Below are 16764 nucleotides of genomic sequence, written 5' to 3' on the forward strand. Positions count from 1 at the left end.
GTGTTATTTCAGCACCGACACTCTACAGACACACAAATAAAAACTCAAAGCTCTTATCAAAATATATTTTATTCTGCACTTAAGTTTCACTGATCGGACTTAAATGATGACACATGAAAGTGATGCGAGCTGCAGAGAAAAACAAAGAGGCTCGGGGAGCCCATCGCAGGCGCTGCCGGGCTGACTCTGTGGCACAGACCAAATCAGGGGGACCCTGCCCGCGTGACATATTGGGAGGAATTTCAGTACTTGAATGTTTTGAGTACAGGAAAGTTAAAAATAAAAGGAACAGGTACAAAATATCAGACTTTTAACACTAATGCATGAAAACCGTCAGCCCAGAAGTAGAAATTTATTATAGGGTAGAGAAGAAGAAATGAGTTAATTTGCAATTGTACAAACTTTTCTCAGAGGCAGAACTTCTCCTCGAGGCAGGTTTGGGTTTAATTAAACCTCTGAAGTTGCATTCATGGATGCACTTTTTTTGGCCAATTAGGATTTTGGTGGATTTTACCTCGAATGAGTTCTTTGGTTCGGAGGTTTAACTCGAGTATTGAGTTATAGTTGTCTCAGCTTTTATAGGTGTTTTCCAACTGTTACCCAGACGCACAGCAGGTGCCCAACAGAGCAGCCATGTTGGTTTCAATTTGAAATCTGGGAGCTTCTATGCAACAGAGTTGAGAGCTGATCGTGCGTTTCCCTCGTGGCTCATTCGTCAGTGATGTGAAGCGGCACGATTTCACGTGTGCAATGACACGCAGACACAAATATAACTCCATACTGGACCGCTGACCTGCGTCTGGAGCAACTCTCTCAAAGAAACATCTGTGTGACTCCCAACTTTACTTGGCTCAATTTAAGAATTACAATCTCGTGTTTAATGGACTTTCAGGAGACAGCGATTCAGGGACAAAGCTTCCCGAATGGATTCGAGCAAAATAAAAATTAAAACTTTTTTTTATTAAAACATAGACAAATTTAGTGGTGATTTGCTCCTGGGAAAACGCTCCCCAGGCAAGGTGCCTTCAGAATGACAGCTCAGCTCAGAAAGCTTTTACATTACAGGGTCAACCTTTACTGTTTGCATCAGAGTAACAAAAAAAAATATCTTTAAAATTTATTCAACATGGAAATTAACACTGCCAATAAATCAATTCACTTTTTTTTTCTTCAGCTCTACAAAGAAATTACAAAAACTTTAAATTTGTCTTTAAAAGAGTATAAAACGTCTCGTCAGCAGGGACCTTCGGAATAAAATTTAAGCTGAATTTTTGGTGCATAAAACCAAGAATGACGATGAGAGGGCAGATGAGCAAAAAATACACTAAAGATGCAGCGTCATGTTTTACTTTTAATTCACCAAAACTGTCACGCTGTGACTTTTAGTCATTTGTTTGTGTCTGGTTTATTTGTCCTTTGGTGCCTCTAATAAGTTCCTAACGCACTCGAGTGCGTTCTGATCCACGCAGACAGCTCGTCCCTGGTCTTCTTCTTGTAAAGGGTCGCTCTGAGCGGCCCTCCGCTGCCTGCCGGGGAAATCTGAGTGACCATATTTAAAAAACTGTTTAAAAAAACCCTAAAGTTTCAATTATAAAAATATTTTAGGGACTTTTATGAAGTTACTGTTTGAATTCAACCAAGACAGCAAAGCCAGATAATTACTGTTTTCAGAACCAAGCTAAGAAAGCCACAACTGACCTCGCTCACCAGGTAGCATGATCAGATCGAGGCGGTATCCAAAGCTACTCCCTACCACAGACTTTCTGCCAGTTTCTTATCCTGAAATTTCTACTTCACGTAGTCCACCTAACAGTGGAATTATACACTCCATGCACAGGTGTAAATGCCGGCAACAGCACTGGTCACTTGCGGATTTTCAAAAGTCTCATTTAAATTTAATGTGAAAAGGGCCCGTGGTATGCGCACACTTCCTGTTAACAGTCAGACTGATCTGTGTTTGAAGACGGCCTGTTTACATCAGCGTCACTGGTACCAGAATAAAACTAGCTGAAACAAGTAGCTGCACAGCTAAACTTGCACACAATCTAACTTTAATTCTTCAAAAGTCATCCAGCTAATGAAAAAGCAAACTTTTCCATTTCGGGATCATCTTCCACGTTTAACTGTGTAACACTTTACTCTGTTTTCTTTGGCTCGGCCCTCTGCAGGTTTTTTTCTTGCCTCCAGCAGCACGGACACTGAAACGTGATGCCGAATTTTCTCACTCTTTCAGTCTCAGACAGCTGAAGTTGAATCCAATTAGAGATGTTTGCAGTCTTAAAATTGCCAAACGACACCTCGATAACTGTGTGTTTGAGTTGAAAATTCCTGTTGCTGTTAAGTTTCAAAAAACTGAAGGCAACAGAAAGTTTTGATCAGCGGGGTAAAAGAATCCTGACCCGTTTTAAAGCGTGTTATCAACGCTTTAAAGGGGAAACTAGAGTGTGTCTACGTATTAAGAACTGCATTTAACCATGAGGCCTACTCCCAGCTGCAAGTGGAAATCGCTGAAACACATGAAGAAGAAAAAGCCTTCGCTTTGCTGCACTGTTTGGAAATCGTGGCGAGGACGCTGCTCTTCGTAACGGTTTGGTTTGGTGTGCGTGTTTGTGTGTGTGTCTGTTTTGTGTGTCTGTCATCCTCCTAAACCTGTAAAACCTCACCAAGCCCCCCCCTCCCGCCCCGCCCCTTCCCCCCGAAGATAGAAAATATAAAAACATTGAAACGAGAGTTCTGAAATTTAAAAAAAACTAAGTGCCATCCTATTTTTGTGGTGGAGATATGTCCGCACGATGAGATCCGACTAGTAACAAAGATCAACACTTTTTTCATACTTTTCATTTTGATGACGATGAGCATGGTTTGAAGATCGAAAAAAGCAAAACAGCTTCCAAATTTTGGTACATATACGGATCTGTAACTTCTTTTTTTTTTTTTTTTTGTCTATCAGTTTTGTTTTGTTTTTAAATTTTTTTTTGATTTTGTTTTGTTTTTTTCTTTTTTCGCCGTGTCCCTCCTGCATCTCTTTAAGAGTCTGCGCAGACAGAGAGGGCCGCTTCCATCAGCACGTTTATCCATCTGTGTCTGTCCGTCTGTCTGTTCACCCCTGTGTCTGGACCTGCTGTGTCGGGTGCTTGCTTCCTGTTCCTGTTCCCTGCTTCCTGTTTGTCGGTGGGCGGAGCCGAAGTCGTAAGCGTGAGCAGTACGCAGGGCAGGGCAGGCAGGGACAGTCATTTGGCTATGTACACATTCATGGTCGGTCCATGGCTTCCAACAAACGGCAGCACTATTTCCGAAGGTCTAATACACACACCTGGAACAGAGCAGAGGTCCATCTGTTAGACTGAATCGATCACAAAAAAATCATTAAAAAACAGTCATGTGTGGACTTACAGATCCGTCTGATGCGCTGGCTCCCACTTTATCCCCCGCTGCATTCCAGCAAACCTCAAAGATTCCCCCTGTCCCTCTGTAACTGTGGACTAAAGCTCCCGTCTGCAGACACGGTGCAAACGAGCGTTATTTTAATCTAACTACTTGTTTTATTTCAGAGCTTTGAACAGTACATACTCCTACCTGTGTATTCCAGATGTGCACGCATTTGTCAAAGGAGCCGCTAGCCAGATGGCGACCATCAGGGCTGAAAGCCACACTATAGACGGGCTCCTGGTGTTTGGTCAGCGTGTGAATACAGATGCCTCTATCCACGTCCCAAAGACGGACGGTGGAATCGAATGATGCGCTGTGGAAGGAGGGGGAGGTTCATAAATATCTCACACATTGAGGGGAAAATGTGCTGAACTGCAGCTTTCACTTTGGCAGAAACTGTAACACGTTTCACTCTCCTGTGTTAATTTAAAACCTGAGTGCTTTGTAAAACTTGGAGTTGATTTAGCTCGGAAACAACACAGTTCCATATGGACAAGCTAATGCTGAGTCAAACATATGTTTATTATTAGCTAGTTAGCTCATTAGCTAGTTGCACAGCAGATGATTCTACACTGATCACGGATGTGAGGCAGTTCAAGTGTAGAGAATAAAGCACTAGTAAAGACTAGAAGCGTTATATAAACACCAGCCCATTTTAATTTGAATGTGTATACTTTTAGCTTTCTAAACTGAGTGTCAGAGGTGTTGCTCAGTCAGCGGCGACATGTAGATAAACCAGACAGTATTAAAAAGGCCGTGCACACAATGGATCAGCTGCCACAGGCAATAGCAGGCTGTTCAACACACCATCATTTCCATTTAAATCAATGTTTAAAATCAAGTCTTGTCAGAGCTGAAGTGTCCTGATGTGTCCTTAATTACTTCTTGGGTTTCTAACACACACACACCTGGCTAGCATGAGGTTAGCGCTGGGATTGTTTGTTCCAGGGCCAGTGGGACTCCATTTGATGGTGTAGATTTCTTTGCTGTGTGCCTGCAGGTCGTGGACACAGGCATCCTGCTTCATACTCCAGATCTGAAGAGACGCAAAATCCCAAAGCAAGTTAAAAGCTTTCTATTTTAGTTGAACTAATTATTACAATTTAACCATTGCATTCAAGAAGCCTACAGAACGTCTTAACGGTTAGAAAGTTACTGTAATGCCTGAATGCTGATTTATAGCTCAGCTGTTTCCTAAATGTTTTAATCTCTTGTCATCATCATCATCAAGTTCTTCATTTGGAAGTGAGGAGCTGCAGCGATGCGACTCACCTTCAGCGTCATATCATCTGAGCAGGAGGCTAGGAGGTTTCCTGTGGGATCCCACTTGATTGCATTTACTTCATTCTGGAAGCAGAGAGGAGACGAAGGTTAGCTGTGATCAGTGTGTTTTGCTTTGGGAAGATGCACATGGACACAAATCTACTCACTGTGTGTCCCTGGAATGTTTTAATGGGTCGGTCCTGCCCCAGTTTACAGACGTGGATGCACATGTCTGTACTACAGGAGGCGAACGTGTTGTTACTCTGCCAGTCCACGTCAAGTGCTGGAGCTGTGGGCGGATGGAGAGAGGAATATTAGACAGGAACAAAAAAAAAAAAAAAAAATTATTTTAGTTTTGTTGTGTGTCTCGTCTGTTTACCTGAGTGGAAAGGAAACTGTTGTTTGGCTTCTCCTGTATGGGCATCCCATATGATTGTTGTCTGTCAGGAGACATGTACACTTAGTGTGACTGCAGTAAAATATTACCTCACGAGACAATAACAAACTATTCTTAAAGTTATTTCTCGCTGGAGCTGATTTACAGGTTTACCTTGTCTACGCCTGCGCTCAGGATAAAATTGCCTTTTTTGTTCCACTTAAGGGCAAAGATGGGACCTTTGTGCTGGCCGAGAGTACTGGCCAGGTTACCTGTGGAGCACAACAAGAGAACAACACGTGTCAGCTTTAAATGCAAAAAAGGATTTAAAGGCCTGAAAAGAAATTCAGTGCAGGGAAAAAAAATAACTGCATTCTGTAAACCTGCCTCTAGATGGAAGCATTGTTCAAGGATGAACTAAAGCATGTGGCAAACTATTCACGTCACAATTCCCAAAGCATTCCAGCGATTACACCACATTAATAAGTGTGAATGTAACATCAATTAAAGCCATCTCACCATCTTTTGTCCATATTCTGGCAAAGCCGTCATAAGAGCCCGTCGCTAACAGTGTGCCCTCGCTCTGCCAGAGAGAGAGAGAGATGTTTCCATATAAATGAGAGCCTGATTTCGACACATTTACTGACCCAAGTCCTGTTCTTCAGTTACAGTATGTGTCCAAATATTTCAGGCCGAATGAGTGTCAGCTGGTGTTATAACAGAGGTCTGTTTTCTCCATCAGCGTGGATGCTTTCCAGGAAATTTCTGACTCTGCCTTTGGCTCTGGTTTATGTCCCAGAGGCTGGACTGAAGGAAGAATGCATCGTCTGATAACTCCAACAGTTAAAATACTCAGCACACGCAGACAATTCAGTACTTTGCTCTTTATATCTACCTAAATGTTGTCATTTTATAAGATGGTTAAAAAAAACCTGTTTAGTATCTTCTTTGGAAATGCTTTAATAGGCCTCGAGGATTTCAACACCCTCGCCACAGTCTCAATATGGTGACTGATCTGGCTAGTACGACTTCCTGGATTTTGTGACTGCTTAAAGTTTTGGTTGATAGAGTGGGTGTGGGCATGCTGTCTTGCTGGAGCATGGAGGCCAGGCCAAAGTGACTGGAGAAACATGCGCACATTAAAAAACCTGAGTTTACTCTGTAAAGTTCAGTCAGCTGCTGCCATCCTCTGCGATCACAAATAAAGACACATGGGGCAGTTCCGGAAGCACCAACACAGGCCTCCATGTTTTACTGATACTTTCTTTCTTTAAATTATGATTGAGCAGTCACTACAGAACAACAATATCCCACCTGAAGCTAATGCACTGCCATGGCAACATGCTGCTTTTGCCAGAGTCGACTGATGCAACGTAATAAAAACGCACTGGCGTGTCCTGGTTGAACAATAGCACTGACAGGCAGCTGACGATGCTTAGGTTTCATCTATGATGCTGATTGGCTAATCCCGCTGCTCTCATTAAATGGCTGGGATTGTGACTGCATTACATATTACCTGATAAAGAGGCGAGGCTTAAATGCTCGAACCCAGGCAAATGCTCAAAGGCAGAAACGTTCAAAAAACATGAGTGAATGAACCATCCATCTACTGCCGCACCTAACAGTGGTGACAATCAGCCTATTTCGTAAAGTAGCAAAATGCACAGCAGGAGCCTTAAATTAAAGTTGATAGTGGATTCTTTTTCTTTCACATATCTTTTTATATCTTATCTAACATCAAACGTTATTACTACCACACTCTTGGAGGGCACTGCTGACAGGACTGTGCATGGGGTACAGCCTGTGCTTAGCCTGTTTTTGTTTTAGGATGCATATCTCGTGCTGAGGTGTTGACAACAATAAGCGTTAGCAACAAAAGTGTTTCTCTGATTCTTCAAAAAGGGGTTTAAAAATGACACCAAACATTAAAAACTACCAGAATCCTTTTAGAAAACACATCAAGTAGCCCTTTGAAATTCGAAAATATCCCACAAACTTCTCGAGGTTACAGATTGTGACTTAATCCACACGAGCAGGGTGATTGATTCGTGTTACGTTCGGTGTGTTTGTGTGTGCCTGTGTGTACTCACATTCCAGTCTAGTGAGGTGACGTCTTTGTTGCTGGGGACATCTTGTCCTCCCTCTCGTATGCAATGCCTCAGGACCAGCTGTGTGGAGCTGCTTGTACTGTTCTCACTCAGGTTCCAAATACGAGCCGTCGAATCGCCAGACCTGAGACAGACACACACACATCAGACTGCCATCTGAAAAAGTAACCTACAACATTATAGCACATCTTTACATATCATTTGTACAAAGCAAAGATCTCTGTTATAAATCTGAAGCATCACTTTATTGCTCATGTATGGGCAGAACATCTGCACTAAGTGTTGATGTGATCTTGACTGAAATTAAAATAGGGTTGTGCTGCACTTTCATGTAATACCAAGTTGTACCACCAGATGGTGCACTGAGACAACCAGGCAAGTCATAAGACTACATTCAGGTCAAACTGACACTAAGCATTAATTCATGTTTAGTCTCTTTTTTCAGCTTGTTTGCTTCATGACTTGAACATTAACGTGGTACAAAAGTGGAAGGAAGGCTCACCCTGATGCCAGCAGATCGCTGACTGGGTTCCAGGCACAAATAAAGACTTCTGACTCATGGCCCCTCAAGACCATGGCTTTGTTCTGAGGGATCTCTACATCGCCGTCCACTTCCATCAGGTCTGCATGATTATCTGAACACAGAGTTGATGGATCAGGCATGAAAACCCACAAAATTCAATGAGTGAATACATAAAAAATGTAATAATATTCCATCATTTTAATTAATAACATAAATACAAGTCTCTGTTAAAAGAATTCCCCAATCCCAAAAATCATACGAATCATTTCACTCACTTGCTAAGGCATGGGCTCCATTCTCCTCCCCATTGGCAGTATTCTCTCCGTTCTTGGCATTGCCAGCGATAGTGCCCCCAGTGGTCGACGCCGGCGCTGAAGCTGCAGCCTGCTGCTGGGCCATTTTGTCCCGGTAAGCCTGCTGCCTCGTCTGAACGACGTCCGGCATCACCGCATCGATCAGGGACAGGGACTCAATGGGCCGGCCGTCAAATAGCGTGCCATCCTGCGGAGCCAGAGAAGAAATCGGGTTGAAGCGGAAACACAGAGGAAGACAAGAAGCTGGTGAAAGAAGCTGACAGGCTTCTGTCTATATTACATTTACAGATTCCCTTTGATATCAGATTAATATGGGAATGACATCCTGATAGTCCGTTTAAGAAAGACTTGAATTATTATCTGATGTTAAAGGGTCTTTGTTTGTGTCCCACCTCATTTATGCTGACTTCAGCCTCCACGTACTGCAGGCCCTTCTGGATGATGCTGATCAGGGCAGCAGGGGGAACCAGAGCACCATTGATGTTGGACTGGCTAATGTGGCTCTCTATGCCAAAGGTAAATGCTGAGTGGGAGAACCCTAAAGAGGAGAAGAAAAGAATATTAGTAAATAATACTCCCTTCGATTTCAACACAGTGAAGAACTACAAGTTGTGGGGGGTTTTTTCAGTCTTAATCGCCTTTTAACACTTTCAACCCTTTTTTTCCTTAAGTTTTTGTGGTGATGAAAGTTACTGACCCTCCGCAGAGTCGACGTATTAATGAAGAAAATGCTCGACCTCAGACTTGTTAGTAACATGTTTGTGAAGTCGTTGCTGTTGGAGAACAAGAACTGCTGCGTCACAACCGCATGCCCCCCTGACCTCTGTCAATCTGCAGGTAACATCTAGACCTAAATAGTGGACTGACCTACTGCTGAGATGCTGCATTCACAGAAACTGGTCAGACATACAAGGCTTTGTTTATGGTTGCCACTGACATGTAAGCATAAAAGTGCTTTTGTACAAACGTGGTGACGTTTAAAAGGTATCCCATAAACAAATGGAATTATCTAATCCAGACATCTCCGTCTTTCTGTTCTGATGTACAACCTCTCATTAGGATATAAACGGTACTAGAAATGTTAATATTGACCATTTATGTTTGAGTAAATTTTAGCTACCCGTGTGTGGAGAAACAGGACAAAAGCTTTGACTGAAGTTAAATCTCATAACCATCAGCGCTCTTGTAATGATGATTTATCTTCATTCATTGTTGGACTATAAATACAGAACAAGAAGTTTTGGCTCAGGGTATCAGTTATCCATATATCTGCTGGCTGCAACGCTGGCCCCAAAGGCAAAATCTGAGAACACAAATCCAGAAATACTTGCCAACTAATTTCATCACCGCCCATATTTGCTTAAATGTAAGAAGCTGCGGATATTTTTCTGTTATCATGTGATTATTGTTAAGCTCATCCTTAATTTGGACAGCTGGTCACCCTTTTAATTTTAGAGCTGGTCGAATTACTTCTCCTTCTCTTAATAATATTTCTCAAAACCTCTGATTCATTAGTTGTAGATCCACAGCTGAGACGACTCTCATCTGTGTACACAACGAGTCTGATCTCAACAGGTCCCACTCTTTGCAGCCAAAGTTTTCCTCATCACTCGGCAGCAGAACAGTTTTGTTTAAGTCTGCCTTTGTCTACATCCTCAAAGTGTTGCCTTCCAACAGATCGGCTCCAGTTCAAATATATCTGATCAACCATCTAAATGATCATCCTTATGATGGTCCATAGCTAATCTGTCATTTCTGCTGTGATGTCTGCAAAATGGTTATTCCAGATAACTTCTGCCTTTACTTCAAGTCAGGACCAAACTTATATAAAACGAAATGCAAATGGCTCTTAATGATCTTACTATCTAACACAATGCCAATTAACACTAAGGCAGCATTAAGGGTTAAAACCAGTCCAAATTCTTTCCGCACCAATTGAATGATGAGTGCCTGTTTTCCCCGGTGTTAAAGTTCAACGTCCAGGCATTCAAAAAAAGAGGATTTAGAAGAGGTGGAAGTTAGCGGTAAGTTAGCTAGCCGTTTAACATCTAGAGCTACGTACCATGTCCTGAGTGACTAAATACCAGCAAAGTTTGGGCGGTGGGCGAAGTTGGGCTAGTTGACCTGGTGGCTAGCTAGTGCTGTGGTTACACCCATATAAACACACTGGCACAAGGAAGACACTGCATGAAGGTTAAATTGTTCTCAATAACGGGCAGAGACAAACACCATCATAGAACAGGAAGAAGATATACGCAGATAAAACTTCAACCAACAGCACATCTGGTCCGTCTGCAGCACGAGCATGTTGCTATGTAGTTTGGTTTAGTTGCTATTAAGAAAAGACAAAAACTGCAAAGTGACACTATTCAGTTAGTGTGTATTTGGTGTTTGGGACACCAAACTGGGGGCTCATCTTATAGACTTGCTGCACATAAGCAGTAAAAACAAACTGTAGTGGTGCAGAATGAGAGGTGACCATTTTTTGTCTCTTTTTTGACAGACAAAAGCTGCACATTAAAAACTGTGATCGATACATCGCTTAACAAGCTAAGGGCCTCCTTAACCTTCACCACTTTTCTCCTGGTTTCTCCTCATTTCCCTAAATCCATACAACACAGGTGGTAGGCATGATGTTATTTCGACCCATCTGATTAAGCGATGGACAGACACCGGTCCAGCTGTATGATTCATTCTGACTGTGTGATGACGTCTGTCTAAAACACTGCGGACAGCCTGTGCTGTTTGTCCTCTTTTAAGCACTCTTGTTTACAATGGCGTCATTATATTCTGCTTTTAAACAACAAGCAGCACCACACTGACCGTGTTGTGTATACAAAGTGACAAAGATGACCCAACAACCTGACAGGCAGCTCGGGCATCTGCTGACTACCCTACCGCCTATAGTACGACACGGAGAAAAAAAACAGATTTCTCGTCTTATAAATGTAATGAAAACAGATCCTGAAAAAAATGATTAAATTCCACCCAAACAAATAAATGATAATATATCTTAGAAAAGACGATTTTTAGAAATATCAGAAACTGTCTTCTTGCTCAATTTGTGTTTAATTCAGTCCCTTCTTTAAAAAAACACAACAAAAAAACATGATAAATTGTTGATGATAATTACTTTTTTATAACAAACTTTTAAAGAGTACTGTTGATTCATACAGCTCATTTTAATCATCATTAGTGAATAAAAACACACATTTGTTGTGATGAAAACTAAGTCTGTTAATGAAAACTATAATGAGCCATGTTGGTAGAAAAGCAAAGAACTATTACAAAAACGATAAAGCTTTTCATGAAGAGGAGAAGAACTGGAGCTGGATACCTGACTCCTGTAGGTATCTGTAGACCAGGAAGTTGACCTCATCACTGCTAATGCTCATCTTTACTCCTGTTACACCATGAGGTCAGCACACACACACCTAGCCTGGAAAACAGAGAGAGGTTCATCAGTGAAGGGGAAATCTCACCAGTTATTTAAGCTCAAACACAAAGTCAGTTTACAGCTGATGTTACTGTGGAAAAGGAAATTACTGCAGAGCTTGCGCATGTACAGAGCTTTAAACTGGACCTCCTCGATCACACTTAATCACGTCACTGGTAGCAAAGTACATAGCCTACAGCTGCCTCAGTGCACAACATGATCACATGACCCTCGTCTTGCAGGGCCTCAGATAAAACGAAGTAAGAAAGAAAGTTTAGCACCAGCAATTTGATTACATTTTAAAAAACAACAATCACATTGAGGCACTGATTCATGTATTTACTGAGAAATAGAATAGAATAGAATAATCCTTTAATTGTCCCACAAGGGGAAATTTGGTTGTAACAGCAGCCAAAAAGACACATATACAAACAAACAGTACACAGGACACAGAACAGAAACATACACAATTTTTCTTACATATTTACATTAAGGACAGTGGTTACTATATACCTGTAGTTATAAAAATAACTACAGGTAAGAGGCAGAAAGCGTGTCTACATGCCTGTGAGTCAAGACATCTGATGGAGTGTCATTGTTTTACTGTTTGTCTGCATTTCAGTCACCCTGGTCGTGCTATTGTCTGTGCTCATGAGCACTCTAAGTGGCTTTTACTGTTTAATATTTTATCTGATTATGTCATTGTTTGATCATTTATGTGCTTCTGACTTTGCTCTGTGCTTAGATCCTTCTGCATTTACGTTTCTTGTTTGTGGCATCAGCCTGCCGGGGATGAAGAGTAGCCTGTATGGCTAAATGTATGGCACACTGACATTATTAATTAACACAAGCACAAAATTGACAAAAATAAAATAAAATAAAGGCTGCAGCTTATATCTTAACAACAGGCAGATTAAACACATGCTATTGCACTGGTGCTAACTAAAGCTGGACCAGCAGTCTGTTTAGTTTACATCAGTTGACGTCTTTATTTTTTCGATGTGATCCAGACCATGCTGGCTGTACGTTAATATGTGTTACAATTACTTCTCAGTTGGTGTTTTATTCACAGTGTGCCCACACCCCAAGCTGCTCTGTTCCCTCTGACCACATATTTAACATCTGATGCAGTCATCTGGGCACCGGCCCACTACAAACTACTCGACTGAAAAACACGAGCGGGAAGGAAATCAGCAGGACAGAAACACTTCTGCTGGTAGGACTCCTTTCGTGTGTGCGCCCAAGCACATGTCACATGATTTGACGTTCCCTTTTTGTGTGAACTAATATGGCTGGGAACCGCAAGTTTAACAACTGCGGGGTTAACAAGTGCAGAGAGCCGATTCCAAACAAGCACCAGTTCAAAGCCTGTTTCCCCCAGAGAGTAATCAGGCCTGGAGCTCCTCGTCTGCAGCCCCCCCCACCCGCCTCCCAGCAGGAGTCTCTCTGTGCATTTAATGGTAGTTAAGTGATTGAAACTCTCCTGGGTACTGTGGACACATTTCTTTTCAGAGGATTTTAACCTTGCGTCATCTGGAACAGCTCAACATCTCCGTACACTGAGCAGTGGCCTTAGTATTGCTGGATGCTGAGCTGAGGGAGGGGGGAGAAGTTTCCTTTAATGACAACCTGATAAACCGGTCGCAGCGACGAAAAATAAGACACAATTACACACTACAACTGTGAAACATCAGTATTGTAGTAGAGTAGAGCAGATCCCAAAAAATTCAATTACTCATGGATTTCTTCCTTGAGCAGATATTGTTTTTCCATAAAGATCTAACGACAGAAAAAGACATTTAAAAATGACAATGTGATGCCACTACCTTTTTGTTGTTGTTTGTTTTATTTCTATCCAAACACCATTTTCTTAACTGCTTATCCAATTCATATCCCCGGCTATTACCGAGTAAGAGGCTAGATGCACCATGGCACAACACAAAATTGTCAGTTGGACGTTAGTCGGGTTAACCAAATGAGCACGTTATTGGACTGTTAGAAGAAGCAGGAAGGAACCACAGGGCCAACATTAAACTCCACACATACAGTTAGGGGTGGGCGGTATAAACTGTATTTGGTAGAAACGATATGAACAGCTTCGCCTGTTTTGGTCAAAAGCATTGCAGCGGCTGCAAACAATATCATCTGCAAATTATGCGGCGACAGTAATAGCAAAGAGACAAAGCACGTTTTGGAATATGAGGAAAGCCAAAAACTGCACTTCCTCCACTTCCGTACCATTGATTTATTAATGTTGAATTCTCTCGCAGCTGCTCTATTCCCATGTTGTTGCAGTATATTAATGACTAACCTTCTATAGTGGATGAATTATCTCAGTTGTTCTCCTGACTGAAGTTTGGTCCGTTTACAGCATCCTGCCATGTGATTACATTTGTCCCTAACCATCGGGAACACTCACTTTAACTTTTATTGAGTAGAAAAAAAGTTAGCGCTCATCCTCCAGCTTCACTGTGTTTGTTATGCTAACATAGTTGTGTCGCTAGCAATCACGTAGCACATCATTATTTACCAGCTAGCCCAACTTCAGTAACCCTAAAAGTCACTGCTGTTTAGTTTTCTGTCTTCATTTATGTTGGAAGTGATAGCAGAGCTGTACGTTTTAATTTTTTTAGAAATCTCTCAGTCATGAACATGCTATATCATGTTTAGGTAACTAGTGAAACTAGCGCGCTAACTTCCTGCTAACTTCTAACACTGTTGTATTTAATAAATTCTGTTTTCATGGATGCCTGAATGTTAAACTTAATTGTTACACCTGGTAAAGCAGCAACACTGACTGTTTTATTAAAGATGAAAGAATTTTGACAGTTTTTAACTCTCAGTGAAGACGCAGTGTTCATTGACTTTGGGACCTGAAGCAGACGGAGTTTTGGACCCAGATTACTCCGTGAGGCTCCTGACTACGGTAGCCGTAATGCTCCGACAATCCATCAAGCGGTACGGCTTCGTAGCTTACCAAAGTCGTAGTAAAACATTTGACAGATTTTTGAGCGCCGTGTACCACATAAAATCGTTCGCGGTCAGTAAGCACAACCAGAATTCATATATAAGGCGCACCGGATTATAAGGCACACTGTCGGATTTTAAGTGCACCTTATATAGTGCGGAAAATACGGTATACAGAAGAAAAGAATATATCGTTACTGCATATGCTTCAAATTATGCCGCGATATGGATTTTAGGCCATATCGCGCAGCCCTACATACAGTTCTCGCTGGCCAGTAGATTCAAACCCAGAACCTTCATTGCTGTGAGGCAACGGTGCTAACCACGGTCATTTATTAATCCCTAATTTATGCCAGAGAAACAAACGATCTGACCTGATTTTATATCTCCTAATTTTTAATGAGATCACAAAATTGATGAGATTGCAACAGCAGCCACAAGCACTGATAATCTTCCATTTTATTTATTGGGAACAGCAGGACGATATTGGACAATGTGAATTTTTTGTTTTTGTTCAGTTCCCCCCCTTCTCAAAAACGAGCTGAGTAATGTGTACTTCAACAACTTTCTGGATATGTGGCCAGTACTGGCTGCCAGGTACAAGTGCTCACTCTCCTGCAGCAAATCCACTTCTCTCTCTGTCTGAACTGTTCACTGTGTGACAGTGAGTACCTGTAAATGAGCAGTCTGCACATGTGCAATGTTAAACCGAGGCTGTGCACTGTGTGAGAGGAAAATAAGACATTCTGTCACATGTAAATACAGCTGACTAACAGCTCTACCCTTCAACATGTGTGTGGTGAGTCTGTCAGGCAGCGTTGTGGTTCCAAAACGAGATGCTTGAAAATTTCTGCGGTTATTGAACTAAAAAGTACGCGCCCTTCCCGAGATACACCGTTTCACTGACGATTTCTGCTGAAGCTCCACAAAATGGTATTCGAGAATCCGGTGTAGTTTTCCACAGTAACGACAACAACGACAAAGTAAGGCGAGTCAGTTGCATCAGCTTCACTGGAGAACAGGGGTGCCATGGCTGAGCTGTCTGGGGATGTGTTCATAACCCAGGAGACAGCAGATGAAGAAGAGGTGGTGTTGTTCTCTGGCATGTTGGCTCAGCGATACTTATCTGTGCCTGGACCCTCTGTCTCCAAAGAGAGAGGATTGTGTTTTCCACAGAGACAACTGTCAGCAAACAGATTGTTTTGAGGGGGCAGATAAACTGCAGGCAGACAAAATAATGGAAACCATCTCAGAGTTGAGCTTTTCAGCATAATTACAAAAGTAGCAACACTTTGTTGGGGCTGAAATGAGCCGTTCCTGCTGCAGCCCCATGAAACGGCACTACCACAGACACACTGTGTTAAATTAGACCTCTTATTATAATTAAATCATATGCAGCTGTCAGACTGCTTTCACTTCCACTTTACTACAGTGTTATACTGCAAGCTAACCTCTCAAACAAGCCACACCCATGTACTTTGCGGTTGGCCTTCTTGACGTAACGTGTGACAACCAGCCTCTGAAAAATACCACAATGACACAAAAATAAACTGCTCTGTGCAAGATCCTTAAAAAGTAATTTTACTGCTTCCACTACTGATCACATCTCTAGTTACACCACTACACTCAAGCTATTTTGTAATCATGTATCGTAAAGTCGTGGACAAAATACTGGTAAAAAAACTGAATATATTATATAATTTGACATGATGTAGCACAATCCAAAAGAACAACCTACAACGGTAGAAAAAAAATGAGCAAATTCATGACAGCCTACTCAAGACTGCACTGAAACCGACTCAGCTGGTGATATTTAGGGTTGCGAATTGAATGGATCTGCTTCTCTGTAAAGGATTTTTTGTGACGTTTGTCAACTCGACTCTGAGTTTAATCATCTTGTGAAGCTCAATTGCTAAATGGAGCCACACAGTGAATCCTTCTTACTTTCTATTTGTTTTTAAGGACACACGAGCTGTGCACACCCTCGTCTTTGGCTTTAGAGTAATTAAACTGAAGAAATTAAAGTAGTTTACCAGGTCTGTGCATCCTGCAAGAAAGTATTCATTTGTCCAGTAAACTGTTAACAAGCTAGAAAATTATAAAGTGACTAAACAAGGTGGCAAGCCCTCATTCTACATGACAGCACCTTGCTATATGTCTATTTAGGTAGCTACTTCCATCTCTCTCAGTCTCTCCACCTATTAAAGACACCAGTGCACCATTTTAACTGAGAAAGGATCGATACAAAGCAGCGCAGTCAGTCTCTAGCATATTATACAAATAAATCTCACCCAGTGCTAATTTAAAGCAACTGCTTCTTCACTGAAATGCAACTTTGAGATCAACTG

At 41.8% G+C, this 16764-nt stretch overlaps 1 protein-coding gene across 1 annotated transcript in view; it reads right to left on the reverse strand.

Moving 5' to 3' along the window:
• Positions 1 to 51: 51 nt before the first annotated feature.
• The window catches only part of tbl1xr1a (TBL1X/Y related 1a), a 50112-nt gene continuing 33399 nt past the window's right edge, over positions 52 to 16764 (reverse strand). Inside the window, exons 3-16 of the mRNA XM_084921661.1 lie at positions 11351 to 11452; positions 8406 to 8551; positions 7975 to 8200; positions 7679 to 7811; positions 7159 to 7300; positions 5588 to 5651; positions 5243 to 5340; positions 5072 to 5132; positions 4860 to 4981; positions 4702 to 4776; positions 4338 to 4465; positions 3577 to 3742; positions 3394 to 3495; positions 52 to 3313 (exon numbers count right to left, since the gene is read on the reverse strand). Of these exons, the coding sequence (XP_084777787.1) occupies positions 3287 to 3313; positions 3394 to 3495; positions 3577 to 3742; positions 4338 to 4465; positions 4702 to 4776; positions 4860 to 4981; positions 5072 to 5132; positions 5243 to 5340; positions 5588 to 5651; positions 7159 to 7300; positions 7679 to 7811; positions 7975 to 8200; positions 8406 to 8551; positions 11351 to 11408 (1548 nt within the window). The 5' untranslated portion in view covers positions 11409 to 11452 and the 3' untranslated portion in view covers positions 52 to 3286. The remainder of the gene's footprint in view (positions 3314 to 3393; positions 3496 to 3576; positions 3743 to 4337; positions 4466 to 4701; positions 4777 to 4859; positions 4982 to 5071; positions 5133 to 5242; positions 5341 to 5587; positions 5652 to 7158; positions 7301 to 7678; positions 7812 to 7974; positions 8201 to 8405; positions 8552 to 11350; positions 11453 to 16764) is intronic.

The sequence above is a fragment of the Perissodus microlepis genome, chromosome 23 (genome assembly GCF_051167445.1).
Source record: "Perissodus microlepis isolate ML-2025 ecotype Zambia chromosome 23, ASM5116744v1, whole genome shotgun sequence".
In the NCBI taxonomy this organism is placed as follows: Eukaryota; Metazoa; Chordata; class Actinopteri; order Cichliformes; family Cichlidae; genus Perissodus; species Perissodus microlepis.